This window comes from Hypanus sabinus, chromosome 3 (genome assembly GCF_030144855.1).
Source record: "Hypanus sabinus isolate sHypSab1 chromosome 3, sHypSab1.hap1, whole genome shotgun sequence".
Taxonomy (NCBI): Eukaryota; Metazoa; Chordata; class Chondrichthyes; order Myliobatiformes; family Dasyatidae; genus Hypanus; species Hypanus sabinus.
The window spans coordinates 50182504-50195418 of record NC_082708.1 but is presented as its reverse complement, the minus strand read 5'-3'; the positions used below and the strand labels follow the sequence as shown (position 1 = coordinate 50195418).

The window sequence follows — 12915 nt, the reverse complement described above, 5'->3', positions numbered from 1 at the left end:
TTTCCTCCATCTATTTTTTATGTTTCAGTGAGTATAGGAATAGAATGAGGTGAAGGATAAATGTGTGGCTGAGGGATTGGAGCGGGGGGCAGGGATTCAGATTTCTGAATCATTGGGACTTCTTTTGAGGTAGGCATGACCTGTACAAAAAGGATGGATTGCACTTGAATCCCAAGGGGACCAATATCCTGGCAGGGAGGTTTGCTAAGGCTATTGGGGAGAGTTTAAACTACAAACGCGTGTTTGTAGAATTGCTGGAGGGTGGTAGCCAAACTGAAGAGACGGAGAAGGGGGCAGTTGGCTCACAAATAGAGAAAACTTGTAGGGAGTGTGAGAGGGAGGATAGGCAGGTGATAGAGAAGGGATACGCTCAGACTGATGGTTTGAGATGTGTCGATTTTAATGCAAGAAGGATCATGAACAAAGCGGATGAGCTTAGAGTGTGGATCAGTACTTGGAACTATAATGTTGTGGCCATTACAGAGACTTGGATGGTTCAGGGGCAGGAATGGCTACTTAGAGTGTCAGGCTTAAGATGTTTCAGAAAGGACATGGAGGAAGGCAAAAGAAGGCACTGCTGATCAGAGATAGTGTCATGGCTGCAGAAAAGGAGGAAGTCATGGAGGGATTGTCTACTGAGTCTCTGTGGGTGGAAGTTAGGAACAGGAAGGGTCAATAACTCTATTGGGTGTTTTTAATAGACCACTCAAGAGTAACAGTGACATTGAGGAGCAGATAGGGAGACAGATTCGGGAAAGGTGTAATAATAACAGGATTGTTGTGATGGGAGATTTTAATTTCCCCAATATTGATTGGCATCTCCCTAGGGCAAGGTGTTTAGATGGGATGGAGTTTGGTAGGTGTGTTCAGTAAGGTCTCCTGACTGAGTATGTAGATAAGCCTTCAAGAGAGCCTGTAATTGATCCAGAGAGCCAAGAGGTGATGTTATAGCTACGGTATATAGGATCCTGATCAGACCTCACTTGGAGTACTATGCTCAGTTCTGGTCACCTCACTACAGGAAGGTTGTAGAAGCCATAGAAAGGGTGCAGAGGAGATTTACAAGGATGTTGCTTGGATTGGCAAGCATGCCTAATGAGAATAGGTTGAGTGAATTCAACCGTTACTGCTTGGAGCGACGTAGGATGAGAGGTGACCTGGTAGAGGTGTAGAAGATGATAAGAGGCATTGATCATGTGAATAGTAAGAGGGTTTTTCCCAGGGCTGATATGGCTAACACAAGAGGACACAGTTTTAAGGTGCTTGGAAGTAGATACATAGGAGATGTCGGGGTAAGTTCTTCTATGCAGAGAGTGGTGTGTGCGTGGAATGGGCTGCCTGCAGCGGTACTGGAGGTGGATACAATATAGGTACATGGAGTTTAGAAAAATAGAGGGCTACGGGTAACCCGAGGTAATTTCTAAAGTAAGTACACGTTTGGCACAGCATCGTGGGCCGAAGGGCCTGTATTGTGTTGTAGGTTTCCTATGCTTTCTATGTTCTATTTTGTATCCAAGCAAGATAATTTTAACATTTAACCAACATAAGTGCAAGTCACTAAACCAATAATAGACTAAAATAACTTAAGCAGAACTGACTACAGTGAGTCATTAGTTTGAATGGACACCCATCTTTCAAGCAGGAAGCATCCATAATTTAAGAGGAATAGCCTGAACTCAATACAGTATATGAAAAAAAGTATATATTTTTTTCCATTCATCTTCAAAATCTACCTTCTCAGCCAGCTCTGCTCAGACAATTAAGAAAAAGCTAACTTCCCCATGCCAATGATGTTACAAGCTGCCCAGGTGGGAAACAACACTACTGGTTCTCATGATTTCCTCATCATTTCATATAACATGAATAGATTTCCCATCAGTCTTCATTTCAAGAAAACAGATCCTGCCTCCCTAACCTACTGTACATTTGCAATTCCTTCATTATTCTCATAAATCAATGATCCTGTTGAGGCTTTAGCAGTAACTTATAAAGATTCAGCATGACTTTCTACTTTTATATTCTATGTTCCATTAATAATTGCTTTCTCAACCTGCCTTACCACTTTCAATGATTTATGCATACATATCTACAAATCCCCAAATTCTTGCATCTTTTTAGAATCATCCTTTATTATATATTGGCTCTCATTTCTCTTTTCATAATGTATATCATCAGCTTCACACTTCTTTGCCTTAAACTTTATTTGATACATGCCTACCCATTTCCCTTTTCTATCAGTCTTTTGATATCCCACAATAATGTATCATTATCCTCTTTGCACATCATAATGCTGCCAGTTTTTGTGTTACCAGCAAGTTTAAAAATGGTGGTTTACACTATCAAGCTTAGGCCATTGACATACAATATATCTGACAAAGCACTGGTTCTAACACCAGTCCCGGAGAAACACCACTGTTTACCACCCTCCGGCCCAAAAAAAATTATCACAACTGCTGTCTGTTACTTAGTCAACTTCAGGTCATGATATCAATGTCCATTTTTGTTTGCCCAAGTGCTCCAACTTTGCCAATAAGCTGGTTATCTGACTGCTTATTAACTCTCATAACTCTCACTAGCTTTAGCCATTATATCATCAAAAGTTTCTCTGACATTGGTCAGAGATGATCTGTCTCATGGCCAAGTCAGAAAAAGCTATGCCCAGGAAATAACTGGAAAAACTATTTGCAAGCTAAGCCATGTCCCCAGGCTTAGCCCATAGTTACAGCTGGCAAGGATAAAAATTTAACCGAAAATTCAATAAAACAATGAAAAATGAAAAATAATATTGAAATACAAGAGCATTTTGAAATGAAAATATTTAAACAATGTCAATGAATATTTTGTTTCTTACAGTCATTTGTTGTATTTGAAATAAAACTGATATTCTACACTAGTTGAACTTGGAAAAATAAACACGAGATTTGCAGCAACTTGGTGAATTTGTTTATTATTGCACATGTACTGAGGTTCAGTGCAAAACTTGTCTTGCACACTGTGCATACAGATCAATTCATCATAATGGTGCATTTAGGTAGTACAAGGGAGAACTGTATCAGTGTGGAAAATGAAGAGTAAGTGGAATACTGATAAACAGACAAGTGCAATGTCACAGCAAAGTAGATTATGAGGTCAGGAGTCTATCTTATCATGCTGGGGAACCATTCAATAGTCTCATGTAACAGTGGGATAGAATCTGTCCTTGAGCCTGGTGGTACGTGCTTTCAGGGCTTTCTATCATCTGCCCGATAGAAAAGGGAGAGGGAGAGGGAGAGGGAGAATATCTGGGGTTGGTTATGCTGGTTGCTCTACTGAGGCAGAGAAAAGTGTAGACAGCACCAATGGAGGGGTGGCTGGTTTCTGTGATATGCTGAGCTGTGTACAACAACGTTCTATGTTTTGCAGTCATTTATAATGCACTTGCCATCCCAAGCTGTGATGTACACATTCCAGCACCAACATATCACGCCCACTATGGTTGGCAGAACAACCCAGAACACAACAAAACAGAACGTATCAATGATCAAGAGCAAAACAAGCCCATTCCTCCCTCCTACCTAACCATGGGCACTAATGCCAGTACAAGTTATCTTCAGCTTCCAGCAGACTTGTGGATTCACATAAACTGGGTCTTTGACCTCCCCAGAAGACTGACAAGAGATTCATAAACTTGAGCCTCTTACCATCAGGCTTCGATTTCTGAATTTCTGATTGAACTTTGAGCTTTGATCTGGATTTCTGATTGAATTTTGTGCTTCAATCTTCAGTACGACCCAGGACTCACCGATAATGACGACAAGGGACCCAAACTCCAGGCCTTGATCTTGAGACTCACCGCTGACAGGACCCAAACACTGGGCTTTGAATTCCAGTCTCACTGATTTGCTTAACTAGGGGTCAGCATCACACATGCCATCTGCCCAAGCAGAACTCCAACCCCAAATCTGGCATGTCCCTTATGACTCACTCGGATCCCGGAACACGCTGGCAACTCTCTGACCTGGGGGGCACCCTGTCCTTTTCCTTACTAGTCTGCCTGCCTGACATCCAACCGAGTCCATGTCGCTGGCCTCTGAGCACGCAGTGGAGGCTAAGACCAGCATGTTCTTTAATTCCCCCACATGCTTGTCCTGAAAATCCTAACCTGACTCCTAAATGCCATCTCTGTACCCAAATCCATTCCTATGAACCTAAAAAAACATACAATTCCAAGCCACGACCTTGATGGAGACTGCAGCTCTGCACCACCTTGAGCAGAAGTGGCATTCACTCCTATGGACTTGAAACACTCAACCCTTTTGACTCAGCAGCATTGATGTAAACAGGAGCATGTGCGCTACCTCCCTTGCTGAAGTCAATGGCCAGCTCTTTTGTTGATATTGAGGTAAGGGTTGTTTCTCCCTTCTGTACTCTGACTCATCATTATTTGAGAAAGACCCACTACTTGATTCAAGAGAAGAACAACATCAGAACATAAGATAACAGACAAGTACAGCCTATAAGTCTGGAAAGAGCAGGTTCATCTGCAAATTCTGGATAAAAAAAAAATATTGTAAAAAAAAACTACTGATAATTTCCATCTTCTAGTTCTGTTGAAAGCAGGAAGTTCACTTTACTAACTTTGTTGGATTTGCCAGAAACCTACATCATCACTGATGAAGAAGCTATTAAAAGTAGCAATATTTCTACAACATGCAACTTCAAGGTATTTGCAGTATAACGAAATTTAAGGACAACATCTGATATGTACTTGAATACTTTTCCCATTAATTAAATAGTTTAGTTACATTTGGGCAAATTACAAGGAAGATCAAAGTCGCTTACCTCTAAAATTTTAAACAAGTATGATATTTTAGTTCACCAATATTTCTTTATCTGGATCTAAAAGATTGATGGTCATTTTTAACAACACAAATATGTTGAGTTCCAGTGATGTTGGCAGAGTCCCCTAGTAATTTCCATTTCGTACTCAATATCATGTTTAATGTGACATATTGATTTATTGTATAAGCAAAGTCAGTGTTTTTTATTTAGGAAAAAAGAGCATTTATCCAGTGAACTTGACCTACGATTTTAAGAAGTTAATAGTCCCCATGTCTCCAGAGATGACTTTATTGCAATTACTTTGAATATAAATCATGTATAAACAAAATTAAAACTGTCATATATTATATAAACCGCCATGTAATTATCTGTGCACTGAAAATTTCCAGATTAAGAAGTATGTCTTTTATGGAGCGGTATCCATGATAACACATGAAAATGGAATAACTGTCAAAGCTGAGAGAAGTACATCATGACATCATCCCTTAATGGCCTAGCTTTAATTTTAAAAACAATTAAGCCCTTTTGTCCTGGATTCATGGCAGATAAGAAATGGTATCAATCCTACTTTGTTCAACTTATTCAATTCAAAATACCTTTATTCAATTTAAAAAATTAAATGAGCTCAAACTTTTTAATATTCTATAATTATTTTATATTCTACACCTCAGAAAACATACGCAACCTGTCCTCATAATTTAACCCTGTCCTCATAATTTGTATTATCGTGGTGTTTCTCCCATATGGATTTCATCACAGAATTATAAGAAGAGCTAAAACTAGTTTTTCCTTCTATCAGACTATCACAATTAAATAATACCTTTTGAAAAATGAAGCAAAAATAGAATTTAAATTATAGGTGAAAGTTTTTAAAAATATGTGTGTGGTACAGGTCAAAAAAGTCAATATGATATTCCATAATAAAACACCCACAGGAAATTATTTCAGAGCTTGGAAACTTGGAAATAATTAATGAAAGCTTTTTAAACCAATTTCAATGTGACCAGACTGCAAGTCCACTTCTCATCAAAAATGGATCTCACCATTAACCTTGTATTTTATATAAACATTTTTCAATGCAATTCAATGACCAAAGCAATTTTTATACAGAACTGAGATAATTCTGAAATTATGAAGGCCTGAATGAAAACAAACATGGCACAACAAGATTAATTTATGGTACAAGATAATACAGCAGCTTATCAGCACTGATATACCTTTCCTAGATCAGCTATGAGTTCCTTTCTTACCACAGTGTCAGTCCTCCTCAGTGTTGTAGCTGGTGTAAGACCTTTTCCTCGTTCCTTCAACTTCCGAGCCTCCTCCAGCTGGGCCTTAAGTTTTGATGCCAGTTCCTTAAAAAATAAGTTCAAGACTTAGCAGTTAAAACATTCTCTATTTTAGCTAAGTATTTTGAATTCCCTTTTAAAATATAACATTTTTATAACACATTTGTAAGAAGGTTCAATGTAGTAGAGGGGATTTACATTAAAGCATTTATTTATATTAGCATTTTTGTCATTATTCTGTTATTTTAGATAAGTAATTCCAAATAAAATCACAATTAATAATTAGCTTTCAATTCTATGAATCCCTTATAACATGGTATGAATTATTTGCATGTTAGCCTGAGTTGGATTAGCTGGAAGTGGTTGCAACTCAATGGACCACAGTGCCAAAAGACTTCACCGACCCTAACCGAAAAAAACATAAACAGACTTCAGTAAGAAGAGGTACACTCTATGCACAAAAAGCTTGTAGATTAAAGGTCTATAACTTCAAACCAAAATAAAACAGTCATGTTGACACTCCCTAATCAGCCCTTATCTGTCCAAACACTTGTACATCCTGCCCCTTAGAATACCTTCCAATAATTAACCTACTGCTGCTATCAGGCTCACTGGTCTACAACTTCCCAAGTTACTCATAAGATTCGTTTTTGACACCTGACCCATGTCCCACAAAGTCTGAGGGGAAAGCTTGTCAGGTCCTGGTAATTTGCCTCAAGACAGTAAGCACTTCCTCTTCTATAATCTGGATATGGTCCAAGATCTCATTAACTGTTTTTCCTTAGTTCTATAGACTCTGTCTGTCTCCCTGAAAAAATCCATTTGAATCTATTTCTTTCAGCTCCTTGCATAGAAGACCAGACTGATCTTTAAGTAGACCAATTTTGTCCCTTGTATCATTTTGCTCTTAGCATATCTACTATGGTTTGCATTATGCTATTACAGCATCAACTGTATGACCGATGTCAATTCCTGCCATGGTTTGTTAGGAGCTTGTATGTTCATCCTGTGACCGCATGGATTTCATCTGGCTGCTCCAGTTTCCACCCATATTCCAAAAATATATGGGTTAGGGTAAGTGAGTTGTGCACATGCTATGTTGGTGCCAGAAATGTGGAAATACCTGAGGGCAGTCCAGCACAACCCTGGCTAATTCGATTTGACTCAAACAACCGCATTTCATTGTATGGCTCAATTTACATGTGACAAAAAAGGCTACTCTTTAATCTTTATCTGTAGAAGCCCTAGGGATTCTCGTTCACCTTGTCTGCCACAGCAATCTCATGCCTTCTTTTAGCCCTCATGATTTCCCTCTTAAATGTTCTCCTGGATGTTGTTTACTTCTCAAATGCATCATTCGTTCCTCACTGCCTATACCTACTGTGTCCCTCCTCTTTCTTCTTAACCAGGGCCTCAATATCACTCAAAAGCCAAGGTTCCTATACCTGTTAGCCCCAGCTTTTATCTTAACTGGAACATACACTCAGTGGCAACTTTATTAGGTATACCTGCTCCATACTGCAAATATCTAATTAACCAATCACGTGGCAACAACCCAATGCAGAAAAGCATGCAAGCAAGGTCAAGCAGTTCAGTTGTTCAGACCAAATATCAGAATGGGGAAGAAAATTGACTTTGACTGTAGAATGATTGTTGGTGCCAGACAGGATGTGTTGAGTATCTCAGAAACTGCTGATCTTTCTGGGATTTTCACATACAACAGTCTCTAGAGTTTACAGAGAATGGTGCAAAAGAAAACATCCAGTGAGTAACAGTTCTGCGGAGGAAAATGTTTTGTTAATGGAGGATAATAGCCAGACTGGTAGAAGCTGGCAGGATTGTGACTGCAACTCAAATATCCACATTGGAACAGTGGTATGCAGAATAGCATCTCTGAATGCACATGTCAAACCTTGGTGGATGGGCTACAGCAGCAGAAAACCACAAACATACACAGCAGGTACCTAATAAAGTGACCACTAAGTGTACAAACTCCAAATATTTCACTTTTTGAAGGTCTCCCACTTAACAACCATTCCTTTGCTAAAAAAAACAACCTATCCCAATACACACCTGCCAGATCCTTTCTGATGTCATCAAAATTACCCTTTCTTCAACTTAGAATCTTAATCCGAGGACTAGTCCTGCCCTTCTCCATAATTACCTTGAAACTACGGAAATTAAGATCATTAGCTTTATGGTGTTCTCCTACACACACCTTCTGTCACCTGCCCCGTCTTATTCCCTAATAGGAGATCCCATATCGCAGTCTCTCTAAACAGGACTTCAATATATTAAGGAATGTTTCATGAACACATTTGATAAACTTTATCCCATCCTGTCCTTATAAAGTATGGGAGTTACAATCAATATGTGAAAAGTTAAAATCATCTACTATAACAACCATACTTTTATTGCAAATGTCTGCAATTTCCCTACAAATTTTCTTCTCTAAATCCCACAGACTACTGTGCAGTTTATATAATAATCCCATTAACATAGTTATCCTTTTCTTATTCTTCAGTTCCACCCATATAGCCTTAGTAGAAAAGCTCTTCTGAGTACTGCTGTGACAATTTCCCGACTAGTAATGCCACCCCTCCCCCTCTATCATGTTTAAAACAACAGAACCCCAGTACACTGAGAACCCCAGTCCTGCCCCTTGTGCCCTTCGATAATAGCTACAATATCATAATTCCACATGCTGATTCAAGCTCTAAGCTCATCTGCCTAACCTACAATATTCCTTGCAGTGAAATAGATGCAACTCAGAACATTAGTCCCACCATGCTCAACTTTTCAAGCCAAGTAGGCTTAACATCTACTTTCCCCACAACTACTCAACTAGCTGCCTTGGCACTCTGGTCCCCATCCCCCTGCAACTCTAGTTTTAAATCGCCCAGAGCAACACTAGCAAATCTTCCTGCAAGGATATTGGTCCCACTCCAGTTCAAAATGTCTCATTTGATAGATCCCATGTTCCCTTGGAACAGAGCCCCTTGATCCAATAATTTGAAGCCCTCCCTCTTCCACCATCTCCTTAGTCACATGTTAAGTTGTATTATCTTCCTATTTCTAGCTTTACTAGCATGTGGCCAGGAGGCAATCATGTGATCACTACCCTCAAGGTCCCATCCTTTAACTTAGCACCTAACTCCCTGAACTCAGTTTGAAGTACCTTGTCACCTTTCTGCCTATGTCCTTGATACCAATGTGGACCACAATCTCTAGCTGCTCCCCCAACCATCAGGATGCTCTGGACTTGATCCGAGATGTCCTTAAGCATTGCAACGTACTATCTGGGAACCTCGTTCTTATCCACAGAATTGCCCGTCAGTTCCCTAACAAATGAATCTCCTATCACTACTGCTCACCTCTTCTCCTCCTTCTCTTCTGAGTCAGAGACCTGATTGCTGTTGCTTTCCCCTTCTTGGGTTGTTCCCTCCCAACAGTATCTAAAACAACACACTTGTTATTGAGGGGAATGGCCACAGACATACCCTTGCAGTGGCTGTCTATCCTCCTTCCTATTTTTGACAGTCACGCAGTGAAATACAAACATTGCAAAAAGTTGTGTTTCAGTATGTATTCAATATATCTGAATATATTACAGATCTTTCTTTGCTGTGTATTCTAAGCATTTGCATCTGTAGGAAAATGGCTCAAAGCATGAAAACTATTAAGAGTTAGAGATATATGCAAGGAAGCACAGATATCTAGTCAGAGACAATGGACTACTACTTTAACCTTAAAGGATAGATTGATCTGTATTAAAAAAACCTAACTGCTAAGTACAAACGCTGGTTTCAATAAATAAGTCTCCATGCATATAGGATTAACTGTAAAATAACATATTAGAAGATTTCCAAATGTAGTTGATAGCATAGATAACACAGCAATTTTAGTTAAACATAGTGTACAACAACTAAAACTTGAGAAGGTTTTACTGTTTATTTGTGTTAAAATATTTTAGTTACCACATTCTGTAAATAAACAGTCTTGGCTTTGTCACGCCAATTCACTCTACTGAAACTTACTATGTTTCCCATCAGTTCTGCTTTGATGACCTTAGCACCCAGCTTATTCATTTCTTCCTCACTGAGGGCCAGCACAGATTCTTCAATCACAGCAGTAGCTCTGGCAGAAATAGAGGCATTACATCATGGAAAGAAGGGATAAGTTCCATTGAAAAATAAAGTGAAGAACTTTTATCCAAGTTCACAAAACAGCATCAGAAACACACAAAGTCGTACATGGTTTGTACCACTTTTGCAGAAGTAAAAGAATAAGAATTTTGCTTTATTAATGAATTATGCATTAAAATACATACTAATAATTTTATACTGATTTTTATTAAAACAAGGTCAGCAATATTACATTGTATTGTAACAAAAAACTCAATAATATATGAAATCCATTCATAGAATGATAAAAAATGCATTGTAGTGTAGCATTATTCTATTTATCTTAATTACACTTCTGTAACCTCAGGGCTTGATTCACTATAAGGATTTCACATTACAGTGCCTACAACAAAATTAAAATAGGAAACAAGTAGATAATGCAGCATCAACAGAGATTGAGCAGGTTCATGACCTTCCCTCAGAGCTAGACAAAACTTCTGTAGAACAAACTCTAAGATGCATAGGAATGGAGGAGGGGAGAGTGACACAAGGCAAGAGAAGAGTGGGAGAAACAGAAAGAAGATCCTCCAGCACTTCTTGTGTTGTTCCAGACTCCAGCATCTGCAGTTTCTAATGGTTTCACTCTGCCATCTTGTAGTTAATTTGTTTTTAAATAGACTGAGATAGGATTCATGTTAATGGCAAGAATGTTGAAATAAAAGTCACATGTTAGAGGCTGCAGGGAAAAACTGCCATATTGACTTCATCACCTCATGTACATGATCCTGAAAACCCTTGGTTTTCCTATGATGTGATTACTACTGTTATTTCTTATGTAGCACATTACTGTCTACATTACTTACATATGCTAAAAAAAAGTATTCCCCCCCCCCCTTTAATATAACACACCATATTATCCAACTGGTTTCAAAGTCACATAATTAGTTAAATGGAGATCTGTGTGCAGTCACGGTGTTTCAACTGATTGTAGAAAATATACACCTGCATCTGGAAGGTCCAACTGCCGGTGAGTCAGTATCCTGGCAAAAACTACACCATGAAGACAAAGGAACACTCCAAGCAACTCTATGAAAAGGTTATTGAAAAGCATGTCAGGAGACGGATACAAGAAAATTTCCAAGTCCCTGAATATCCCTTAGAGTACAGTTAATTCAGTCATCAAGAAATGGAAAGAATATGGCACAGCTGTAAATCTGTCCTCAAAACTGTGCAAGAAGGGGAGGGCACCAAGAGTCCATGACAACTCTGGAGGAATTACAAACTTCAATGGCTGAGATGGGAGAGACTGAGCATACAACAACTGTTCCCCAGGTGCTTCACCAGTTGTAGTTTTATTGGACAGTGGCAAAGAGAAAGCCACAGTTGAAAAAACTTACATGAAATCTCAGTTAGAGTTTGCCAGAAGGCATGTGAGAAACTCTGAAGTCAGGTGGAAGAAGGTTCTACGGTCGGAAGAAACCAAAATTGAGCTTTTTAGCCATCAAACTAAATGCTATGTTTGGTGTAAAGCAAATACTGCACATCATCAAAATCACACCATCCCTACCATGAACCTTGGTGGTGGCTGCATCACGCTGTGGGGGTGCTTTACTGAAGCAGGCCCTAGAAGGTTTGTTAAGGTAAAGGATAAAATGAATGCAGCAAAATCCTGAAGGAAAACCTGATGCAGTCTCTGTCAGATTGCATGGTAGTCATGAATGAACTTTTCACTTTTCATGTCCAGCTGCAAATTCTCAGTTGGATTGAGCTCTGGACTCTGATGTAGTCACTCCAGGACATTAACTTTGTTCTTTTAAGCCATCCCTGTGTAGCTTTGGCCTTATGGTTGGGTTCATTGTCTTACTGGAAAACAGGTCTTTTCCCAAGTCGCAGTTCTCTTGCAGACTGCATCAGGTTTTTCTCCAGGATTTCCCTGTATCTTGCTGCATTCATTTTACCCTCACAAGCTTTCCAGGGCCTGCTGCAGTGAAGCATCCCTACAGCATGATGCAGAGGGCACCATGCTTCATCATAGAAATCATGTTTTTGGGAGAAGATTTATTTTCCAGTATGCAATCAGACAGAGCTTGAGCAGTTTTGTAACGAAAAATAGGGAAAAATGGCAGTGTCCAGATGTGCAAATCTGATGAGACCAATACACACAGATTCAAGGCTGTAATTGCTGCCAAAGGTGCATTACTAAATACTGACTTGAAGGGCATGAATACTTATGCATTCAATTATTTTGTGCTTTATATTTGTAATTAATTTAGATCACTTTGTAGAGATCTGTTTTAACTTTGACATGAAAGAGTCTTGTCTGTTGATCCGTGTCAAAAAGCAAAATGAAATGAAATCCACTGTGATTCATGTTGTAAAACAATAAAATATGAAAACTTTGGGGGAGGGTGAACACTTTTAATAGGCACTCTGTCTGTATTTTTTTTTTGTTTTTTTAAATTTTTTTATATTACATTACCCATGACTCCTGCAATGAAGAAAAAGTGTCAGCAATATTCCATTGTGTACCCTGCCCATGGGACAAAATGATGTCACTATGGCGACTCATTGAAATGAAAGCATGCAGTCCTGTAAGCTGAGGAAGAATTCGGAGACAGTGTATAAAGACAAGATAAGAGAAGACACTGGATTGCTTCAAAAAACTGTGATAATTTTCAATC

At 39.0% G+C, this 12915-nt stretch overlaps 1 protein-coding gene across 2 annotated transcripts in view; it reads right to left on the bottom strand.

Annotated features, from left to right (window-relative positions):
• The window catches only part of cwf19l2 (CWF19 like cell cycle control factor 2), a 146194-nt gene that overhangs the window by 51279 nt on the left and 82000 nt on the right, over positions 1 to 12915 (bottom strand). For both annotated transcript variants that reach the window (XM_059964303.1, XM_059964302.1), the window contains exons 9-10: positions 10148 to 10247; positions 6072 to 6176 (exon numbers count right to left, since the gene is read on the bottom strand). In XM_059964303.1, the coding sequence (XP_059820286.1) occupies positions 6072 to 6176; positions 10148 to 10247 (205 nt within the window). The remainder of the gene's footprint in view (positions 1 to 6071; positions 6177 to 10147; positions 10248 to 12915) is intronic.